The 11,255-nt window shown below is 35.3% G+C and overlaps 1 protein-coding gene across 1 annotated transcript; it reads right to left on the reverse strand.

The window, feature by feature from the left end:
• Positions 1 to 6,299: 6,299 nt before the first annotated feature.
• LOC128555982 (uncharacterized) lies at positions 6,300 to 10,972 on the reverse strand. Its single transcript, XM_053539856.1, has 3 exons — positions 10,958 to 10,972; positions 10,545 to 10,657; positions 6,300 to 7,290 (listed from the first exon to the last, which is right to left on the reverse strand). Exons 1-3 carry the CDS (start codon positions 10,970 to 10,972, stop codon positions 6,627 to 6,629), a joined length of 792 nt encoding a protein of 263 aa, XP_053395831.1. The 3' UTR covers positions 6,300 to 6,626.
• Between the last annotated feature and the right edge of the window lie 283 nt (positions 10,973 to 11,255).

The raw sequence follows: 11,255 nt of genomic DNA on the forward strand, positions 1-11,255 counted from the left end.
ACTCTAGGAACAGTTATCATATCAGCTCCTAATCAAATGATTATGTGCATTATACTAAAATTGTCTCTCAGAGTTTTAAATACTAAAGGTTTGAATCATTATTTCGCAGCTGTACATTTTAGTAAACAATATAACTCTTTGGCTTTTATTTCACGATTAAATATGAACATGCAGAAAAAAATCCGTATTGTACCTTTAAAATTCCGTATTGTACCTTCCGTATTATATGCTGCCGGACTACTTTCATTAATATACATGACCTGACACAGCTCTATAAATGGCGCACATAAAAACTTCAATTAGTTCCATTTTAATATCGATAAACATTGAAGATTTCGTTCAATAACAAAACAGCAAAACAAAAGGTAGAGGTATATAATACAAGGGTCATTATAACAGTATATAGCTAGATCTGGGATTTTGTATGCGGCTCTCGTGGATTTTGCAAGGTCGGATCACACTCGACGCTTGCGCGCCTTGTGAGATCCGATCTGGCAAAAATCCACTCGAACCGAATACAGCATCCCAGATCGAGCTACTGTTGTAAAAACCCTATTTTATTGCTTACTAACATACACAGACTACAGTTGTGAAATAATAATGTTTCAAACCATTAGGGCTCTCAAATGTAAATAGTCTCAGTAAATTTGAACTAGTTCAGCTATTGTTGAACTAGTTTCACACCGGCCTACATATAAATAGATATCAAAAGCACTCAGGGGCATTCTATCAACGTTTATGACAAAGTGAAATGTATCGTTTCAACATAAATGTATATATCAGTATTTCCCAGAATCAGTTGATAAAGAATTAGTTATACCTGATATATATATGCAGAGCGTGGTGATATGTAAGTACATATTGTAAGAATAAAACAAAAATACCAAAATAATAGTTTTTGTCCGCTATTGCAGGTCTACTAACAACCCTAAACTCGGTTTCGGGGCTAACAGAACAAATAATGAGGTACCCTCTGTACATGCTTTAGTCGAAGAAAATACTCTGTTACCAGTTTCAAATCGCCTTTCTCCAATTACCATTTCTTCAGCACACCATGTGCTGCTTTTTAATATCGTTTTGGTATGGTCTTAAGGCCTTGCGATCGGACAACCGATCTGTTTCAAGCATTGATAGACACCTTGCACGGATTCCCAACACTGTCTATTTGAGGTGTAAATGTGCGTTACATATTTTTAAGGCTCGGATCAAGCATTAAGAGTTACTGGCCATTTGACTCACCAAAAGTTGACACTGGCATTATCAGCACATGGGATTTTGTTGCACTAGCTATACTTCCACACAGTTTCAGTTGGGTTTCAATAAAATTTCATACCCGTGATCATCATGGCGTAGATTTGTGTGAATTTTTCAGCGTCATTCAGAGTATTTTAAAATGAAGCGTCTTTGGACTTGGAAAAATATGGTACAACTGAGTTTGTGGCGCGAAATGTGATCAAAATGAAATGATGATGTACATGTGCTGCTCTAAATGCACATGAGCGATTTCAGAATTATGCGCCCTTTGACATAGACACACCTTTTTTACGACTATAGTTTCCTCCGCATTCACTTGCTGTGTTTCTCCATAAATCCCCCTAGTATGCTCCCTCTCACCTAATTTCACACCAAACTACACCGCTATCACGTACTTAATTCTTATATGTTTTTTTTTTGAACTCTTGTATTTTTTCCACATTGTTATATAATCTCTAATAGAAAATACGTAAAATGAAAATTTACGTAAAATGTTGCTTCAATGTGGGTGTACACCTTTAACATTTGTAGATCATTTACCGGCGTTTTGTTTGGCTGTATATGGCTGATATCCACATATGTAATGAGATTTGAACCTGGAACCGAGTTTACCTATGTTTTATTACTGTTTCATTGATACAATCCTACATCTACTTCTTTACATACACTATGTTGTTTACTTCAAACGGAACCGTGAGTTTGAGTGCATAAAATATTTAATTTCCGTATAAACTATTTTAAGCGCTCTGATTCAAAAACTACAAAGCATGTTTCAAGGGCACTTTGGACAACAAATAAACTAATGATTGTCTTATAACGTCAAATATTATAACTATATCCCTTTCTGATGACTCACTATCTAAGAAGTGTTTATGAATGTTTTTAAAGATATGTAGTGCCCAACTTCCAGTAAACGACTTCATCTTTAGATAGTTACCTCGAATGTATCTAATTTTACTAAATATATACATTTTGTAAATTAATTGTTTCTGTGCAGCTACATTCATAATCAAATGTCATGCAGTACCAGTCGTTTGTTTAAAAATGCCTCCAGTGTTTTAGTGGTAATGTACCATTTTTACTGTGTTTAGCTGTACATATAAGTATGTATCATTTTAAATCTGATGCATAATACATATAAAACTTGCAGTAATTGTTAATATTTCAAGTATAAAACTTGGGTCAAATATACCTGTAATCCTGCATTTTTCATCTTAATTTTTTTAAAATTATTTTTTTCATCTTCAATGTAGATCACCATTTTTCATAAATTATTCCCCCTTTTTACTTAGAATTTCAGGTTAAAGTTTTGGTGCACTTTCACTATACCTCTGTTATTACTGAATGGATTTGATTCAAATTTAAAATATTGTTCAGCATCATCACCCACATCATATGACACAAGATGCATAACTCTGGCATGGCACAATTTTTCCTGAATTATTCCCCTTTTTACTTAGAATTTCAGGTTAAAGTTTTATGCACTTACACTCTATCTCTGTTATTACTGAATGGATCTGATTCAAACTTAAACAATTGTTCAACATCATTACCCTTATCATATGACACAAGGTGCATAACTCTGGGACCAATTTTTCATGAATTATTTCCCCTTTTTACTTAGAAATTTAGGTTAAAGTTTTGATGTACTTTCACTCTGTCTCTGTTATTACTGAATGGATTTGATTCAAACTTAAAATAGTTGTTCAACATCATCACCCACACCATATGATGCAAGGTGCATAACTTTGGCACCAATTTTTCATTAATTATTCCCCCTTTTTACTTAGAATTTTAGGTTAAAGTTTGGATGCACTTTCACTCTGTCTCTGTTATTACTGAATGGATTTGATTCAAACTTAAAATAGTTGTTCAGCATCATAACCCACACTATATGACACAAGCTGCATAACTCTGGCACCAATACATAATGAATTATGCCCCTTTTTGCTTAGGATATACTTATATAGTGTTTTGATACATTTTATCTTTACCTCTCTTATTACTTTAAGTTGATATTTTTGACATAAACTCAGGCTATTGTGCAATATCTTCATCCACAATTGGAGTCATTAAACACTCCAGTGACAGCTCTTAGTTTCCTCAGATGTGCCCAGTTTCACTATCCAGCATCGAAAGAGTCGAGCGCGCTGTCTCCTGTGACAGCTCTTGTTATCTAAATGAATACACCTTAGCAGCTTCTAATGAGATTGGTTTAAAACGAACATATCATTTTGAGCAATGGTACTCAGGTGAGCGACACAGGGCCATCATGGCCCTCTTGTTTGAGTTATTCCCCTTTATCATATTTTCTTAAAAAAATTTTGTCCAGAGCATATCTTCTACATGCCTGGAGGGATTTTGATATATCTTGGCACAAATGTTCACCACCACGAGGCGGAGTGTTGTGCGCAAGAACCAGGTCCCTAGGTCTAAGGTCAAGGTCACAGAGGTCAAAGGATACAAGAATGAAAACCTTGTCCGGAGAATATCTTCTTCATGTATAGAGGGATTTTGATATAACTTGGCACAAATGTTCACCACCACGAGACGAAGTGTCTTGTGCAAGATCTAGGTCTAAGGTCAAGGTCACACTCGGAGGCCAAAGGTCAGATACAAGAATGACTTTGTCAGAAGCATTTCTTCTTCATGCATGGAGAGATTTTGATGTAACTTGGCACAATTATACACCATCATGAGACGAAGTGTCATGCGCAGTTCCCTTCTTTAGAATTACCTACCTTTGTTGTAACTTTAAAAGCTTTTATTGTAACTTTTTCATTACTAGTCATAGGAAAAAATCGAGACCACTTTTCTGTAGTACAACGTGCATGCTACATCCAGTTTTGAGGTGGTTTTTTTTACCAATCTCTACCTGGTTAATATTTTTGTGTGGACTTTCAATTTTTTTTTTTTAAATTATGAACATAGGGAAAAAACAAGTTCACTTTTCTGTGGTACAACATAGATGTTACTTTCCAATTTTAGGTGTATTTTAAGGACTCTACCTTGTAAGGAGTTTTTTTATGGACTTAGAAAAACAAAAGACTTAGAATGATTACTAAACAACCACAAAATTAAAATTCCATTTGCAAATACAGCTGCTAGAGTAAAGAAATTTGCTGTGACGGGCGTATATTGTGACATTCTGGGACTCTTGTTCCCTGTTAGCTTTCCATTCCTTCTTTTTACAGTAGCCGTATAGAAAAACATCATAGCTATACTGTTCATGAAAATTAATAAAATTTAGCAGTAAACCACCTCACTATTGACTTATTCTTTCTTTCACATCTTTAAAACCCCTGATGCGGCCACGACTAAACGGTTCTTCAAAGCTTTCCCCAAAATTAATACTTTCAGACACTAACTTGCCAGGAACTTAGCCTTCAATTATAATATGCCCGGCTGGGGGATTAGCCATGTCTAACATGGCTCTTGTTTAAGGAAGCATGTCCCATACATTTTGTGTACCAAGATATTTTGTGTTGAAGTGTTCCATCTTTCAGATATGAAATGTAGCAAAACAGTATTTTAATATTTATAATTATACCTGTTTGTTCGATCTGAATAACACTCATTAAAAAGAGAAGAAATACTTTTGTGTTGGTTCTTTGATAAATATATTTCATTTTTGTTCATTCTTACTAAAATTAAAACAGTTATACTGTGAAATCATTAATATTCGTGGGGGATTAATTTTCGTGGATTTCGTAGTTGAATCAATCCACGAAATTTAATCCCAACGAACAAGTAAAATTCCCATTCATTTTATGTTCAAAAGTTGAAATCCACGAATTCATATCCCAACGAAATTGCTGTTTTGACCAAAACCACGAAATTTCATGCCCACGAAATTAAATGATTTTACAGTATGTACATACATGCATAGTTCAGTAAACCATTTTATAACATTATTAAACATGCATATGAGAATATAATACAAACTAACTCAAACCATATCCTGAAAATTTAAAACCTGTTTTCTTCCTGAAAACATGTTACAATTTGAATTTGAAAATCTGTTTGAACAACATTTTTTTCCTTTGCTATAATCATTTAATAAAAGTTGAATCAATCCACGAAATTTAATCCCAACGAACAAGTAAAATTCCCATTCATTTTATGTTCAAAAGTTGAAATCCACGAATTCATATCCCAACGAAATTGCTGTTTTGACCAAAACCACGAAATTTCATGCCCACGAAATTAAATGATTTTACAGTATGTACATACATGCATAGTTCAGTAAACCATTTTATAACATTATTAAACATGCACATGAGAATATAATACAAACTATTTAACTCAAACCATATCCTGAAAATTTAAAACCTGTTTTCTTCCTGAAAACATGTTACAATTTGAATTTGAAAATCTGTTTGAACAACATTTTTTTCCTTTGCTATAATCATTTAATAAAAGTTTGATAGTAAATAAGCCATACTGTTGTTGAAAAATAATCTGTTCTGAGAAAAATCACTCTTTAAAAAACACCCCACGCATATTCACGCGTATATTTTGTCAAAGAATAAAACATGTCAGGAAATTCACAGTGAAAATGGTCTACATCTTTCTTCAATACAATAAGCAATGTTACTACGCCAAATAGAACTGTCACCTCCTCATACGAGTCATTATATCAGATAAAACAACATTTTTGACTAATTTGCATGTAGCACTGAGTAGTCACTACCGGTTTGGTGTAATCCGTCCTAAAGCGGATTTCAGGGCACTGAGGTTTAAGTTTAGAAAACAATTCAGTTCAGTCATGTACTGCTTTGCTTAGTGAGTTATTTCTTTAAGTTGTCATTTTATGAAACTCAAACATATCCTGTTCTGACTGAATCAGTGTGCATGTAAAAATTCCTTCAGTAAAAGGAAAGTAACAGAAATCTTAAAAGGTATATTTTCGAAAAAGGTATACAATAATAATCTGATTTAGAGTAAAAATCCTGAAATAGGGAAAACACTTCCATTTTATTAAAATCTGGATGCTCTGACAACAAAAGACATTTGCTGCATGATATACAAGAAAAATCCCAAAGAACTGGAATGCAGGTTTCACGCAAAGTTCATTTCCCAGTGACCTGATGAAAGTTGTGTCCTGAGTTCGTTGTTAAATTCATTGTAAGATGTATATGTGATTGGCACGTCTAAAACAATCCCGCAAGTATGTGCTACAAATCTCCGTTCAATCCCGGACATCCTCACAAACTGAACAGTAATAGTTCTAAATGTGATGGCATCACTACCACTTACAAAACGGACAAATCGATTAATTGTAGTGGAATCCATCGTCCTTACGCTCCTAACCAGAAAGTCTAGAATCTCTTGTTGTCGCGCACTTGTCACCTCGGCATAAATCATCCGTGCTACCTCTGCCCGTCAGGTTTTAGCGCTCGGCGGATTTCCAGGAGATCTTCCAATCTCGGTACTGTTTGCCGAAGTCGTTTTATATTCATTTGAAGGAGTGGAAATGCCGCCGACTCGACAAACAGTAGGTGCGCCGCTCGTATGCAAAGGTTCCGGATATTCCTAGGTGACGGAAGTGACGTTATGCGAAATCTATCCAGTATGTCGACGACTGCCTCTCGGTCATCTGGTTCGAGGCCTCGATGTAGCACTGCTTTCATCATTGCGCGATCAACCCCATCTAAACTGTGCAGCCAGCTTTTAAGCAAAGTCCCCTCTGAAACTGTTCCGAACATTGCCCATGCCAAGGATGCCACGGCAAACCGTACGGGAAGGTACCCTACCTGGAGGTAACCGACAATTAAAATATTTCCAATGGCTTTCCACATCGCTGGTGTGGTGTTGGCGTCTGGATGTGGAGCAGCCTGATCTCCTCCTTCAAATGCTGCCGACCCAAACACACAGCCCCAGAATTCCGTCAAAACGTCTCGAAATACTCCATTCTCATCAACGGCATCCTCCCCTAGAACTTCTACACGAACCCCTGAAGTTACCAGGTTGTCGTCCTGAAACACCGTCGTCAGATCCTCCACCACTGCCTGACGTCTGACGTAGATGTTGGTTCTGTAACGTAAAAAAAGGGAAATAGAAAACAAATATTGTATATATCATTTGCGCTTTCAGCATGAACTATATAAAAATATCTCTGCTTACAACTGATTTATAAACAATTAGGTCCGACACATTAAGTTTGTTTTACCCGACTATGTTTAAACGGATATACGCTTTTTAGCTCGACTATTTGAATTTATAATAATAATAATAGCTCTAATAATATAATTTAGCTATAATAATATGTGCTTCGTAAATTTATCATCAAATAGAGAATCTAGTTCCATTTAAAAAAAAAAAAAAAAACGTTTTTCTTTGGCCATCTTCAGTATTTTTGAAACCGGTTTAAGAAGATATATCCAATGAAAATCTTAGCCAAATTTTATTCATTCTAATACCATTCGGAATTTTGCATAAAACCTTTGTTTTTTTACACATCTCGGTAGGCCTGTAAAGCTATAGTTTTTACCATAGAGGATCTATATTGAATATATATTCACGCTTTGTAACGCCGCATAGCAGCATCGCCGCATAAACGTGTTTTTTTCGTTTATGCGGTGATTTTCACTATTGTACTAGTATGTGTTTTAAAGACGATTTCGGGAGTTTCATGTTTTTTCATATAGACAAAGAAGGAAAATTACAAACAGTTCCATAGAATTTTCTTAAACTTGGCATGATTATAGAAAATTACCTCAAGAAGAAATTTATAAAAAAAAAAATAACGGGGGTCACCGTCCTACTTTTTGAGTTATCTGCCCTTCGTCTTTAATTGGTCTTTTGTGCGGCAAAAGTGTGCCTTTTTTGCCACATAAGAAAGTCCTGTTTATGCGTTGAAAATCACCGCATAAACGAAAAAAAAAACACGTTTATGCGGCGATGCTGTTATGCGGCGTTACAACGCTTATTCAACATAAATTGAAAAGAAATACCACTTCAAGAAATGTTACATTTACGCTGCTAAATGTCTGTTATTTTCAGCACTTTGTTGTGTTTTATGCAAGAATAGCGATAACGCAATTTTCATTTGCAAACAGAATTCATCGGGTCTTTAGTTGGGCTTATGACATCGTCAAGATAGAATAGTTTAACCCGCGAAAATTAGACATTTCAGTCAATTTCTCGATCTACTTTCTTAATAACTATTCCTAAAATAACTCAAGAAACAGAAAATAATAATTCATAAGATTATCAAAATGTTTTTCGACATTTTTTTTTTTCAATTTTCTCCCGACAGCAAAATTATTTAACGACGTATCACCACCCGAGTGTATAAATAGTGTTAAAACACGCTTGTGCTATAAATCATTTCGATTCTAATATGCCCTTAATATAAAACAGTAGATAAGATATAGAAGCGCTCTTTCTTGGTCGCAACAAAAACGTTGACGTCACCGCACGTGAATGTGACGTCATTCCAGCGTAAGTGTGTTTTAACAGAGGCAAGCATATTAGAATAGAATTTCAATAATACACGAATTTCTAACATTCAGATGATCGAAATAGTCATTTGGTCAGGTATTGTATATGTAATTAAGGTTGCTATTGTAATGCGAACATTGTTAACACACGTAATGTATACATCATAACGCTACAAAAAGTTGTCCTATAAATTTTAATTAGCTGATAAATCAGTAGAGCTAGATCTATAACTGTTTAAAACTTAGAATATTTGATTCACAAGTGCATTTGAACGTGCGCATACAATGATAAATTCACAGCGTCTCTGTTATTTGTACGAAGTACAATGTATTCACGTAGGCTACAATCAAACTGGCTGTGTCCTCTGTTGTTTACCGGGCGTGGTTATGCAGCAAGAAGAAATAGAAATGTCGTTTGCGTTTTTCTAATGCCAAAACACGTCTGACGTTATGTTCGTTTATGCGCGTCTGTTTCCCGCACTGAGATTGAAATGTATTGCAGACTATAAGATTCTTTCACTGGTTATAGGTGCAGACGGGAATTTCCGGCCTCGAGGGTAACTGTTTAGGCAGTAACGAGGTTCCTACCGATATTCCCATCTGCACCTATAACCAGTGATAACATCTTTTTCTTGCATACCGATATCAAGATATAATAATAAAAATAAAAGCAGTCGAACGGCTTTTTTTTTAGAACTATTTCTTATAGTAACGTATTTAAACAAAGCGCGGGAAATCAACGTCCGTAAAAAGAAAGACGTCATGACGGTTCAAAGACTAATAACAATATTTAGTTCCGGTTTTGTTTTATCAGTTCTAGTGTAACGTTATGAATTTTTGATAAAATAATGTGTTTTGAATCGAGAAATATACTATCAGGAACAAAGAGGAACTGTCAAGGTATTGGATTTATATTCCGTTTTCCGAAATAAAATATAAATAACTACATAAATCTTCTACATGTAGTTCGTAATACGTCATTCGAAGCACGAGACCTATTTTTTATCTCAGCTGACCCATATTCAAATTATATCTAGATTTCATCAAGGCAATCATTCTGACTTAATTTCAGCCGGAAGATCAATTGAAAAATACAACCTCTATTGCATACACAAGGTTTTCCTTTGATTTGACCTAGTGACCTAGTTTTTTACCCAAGATGACCCATTTTTGAACTCGGCCTATATTTCGTCAATGTAATCATTCTGACCAAAATTCATTAAGATTAATTGAAAAATACAGCCTCTATTGCATACACCAGGGTTTTTTATTTGACCCAGTGACCTAGTCCTTGACCCAAGATAACCCATTTTCAAACTCGGTCTAGGTTTCATTAATTAAGGTACTCATTCTGACCAAAATTCTTGAAGAATAATTGAAAAATACAGCCTCTATCGCATACACAAGTTTGTTTGTTTTTTTTTTACTTGACAAAGTAACCTAGTTTTTGGCCCTAGATAACCCATTTTCAAACTCGGTCTAGATTTTACCAAGGCAATCATTCTGTCCAAATTTCATGAAGATCAGTTGAAAAATACAGCCTCTATCGCATACACAAGCTAAATGTTTACAGACAGACGACGGACGACGGACATCGAGCTATCAGAAAAGCTAAAAAGAAAATGTGTTTGTTTTGAGTGAATATGGAATACATATATCTCACCTACGCGCTCGTGAACTTTTTTTAAATGTTCACACTTCTCAGTGATATATACGCCAAGATCTAGATCTATTCTATGTTCCCTCTAAACAAACAATTATCCTTTATCTATTAGCATTTCAGGTTCGAATAACATTAAGCAGAGACAAAAATGAATATATAATAATTAAATGCATGTGTTTTACCTTTGCTGCTCCTGCTGCAGTTGATGAGGTGGAGAATTTCGTGACTGGTCAGCAGGATGATGCGGTGAAGAAGGCGGCTGGTCAGCATGTTGAAGCCCGTTTTCAGTCGGGTTCTTTTCCAGCGCGCCGCTACGCCGCTTGACGCTATGACGTAATAGTTGTGACGTCAGAACAGTGAATGGTTGTTTAATAATTCACTGTTTCCAGCCTTCTTTGTTTAATCGGAAAATGAATCGGATCGTGTTAGAATTATATATATAAATGCGAATGATTTTCTCTAAATATTTATCGCAGACTTTGGCCTTTTTTTCTTCATTTGCATACGACGTATAATGAGAACACCTGCGTAGGGCGGGGGACGAGGGGTAGGGGGTGGTGGGGGCTTGGGCTCTAAAAAATTTTCGCTATCTAACTGGAGCAGTTCTCATCCAATGCTTACCAAAATTGGTCAGAATGTTAATATCTCGGGCAAGTTCTATAATCAGCCGATTAGTTCGATATTGTCCCTTCGTCACAAAATATTCTTTTTTGTAAATCATGTCATTATTATTAATACCGTTTTGCGTTGGCTGTGTACATATCCAACGCATTTTGGTACTACATTCTGTAAACCATTTTGAGGCGCACAACCTACAGTTATAAGACTCAACAAATATCCTACCAGTTAACTCTCAAACTTATAATATAACTTACTGCGTGTTGGCGACCGTT

The sequence above is a fragment of the Mercenaria mercenaria genome, chromosome 3 (genome assembly GCF_021730395.1).
Source record: "Mercenaria mercenaria strain notata chromosome 3, MADL_Memer_1, whole genome shotgun sequence".
NCBI classification, from domain to species: domain Eukaryota; kingdom Metazoa; phylum Mollusca; class Bivalvia; order Venerida; family Veneridae; genus Mercenaria; species Mercenaria mercenaria.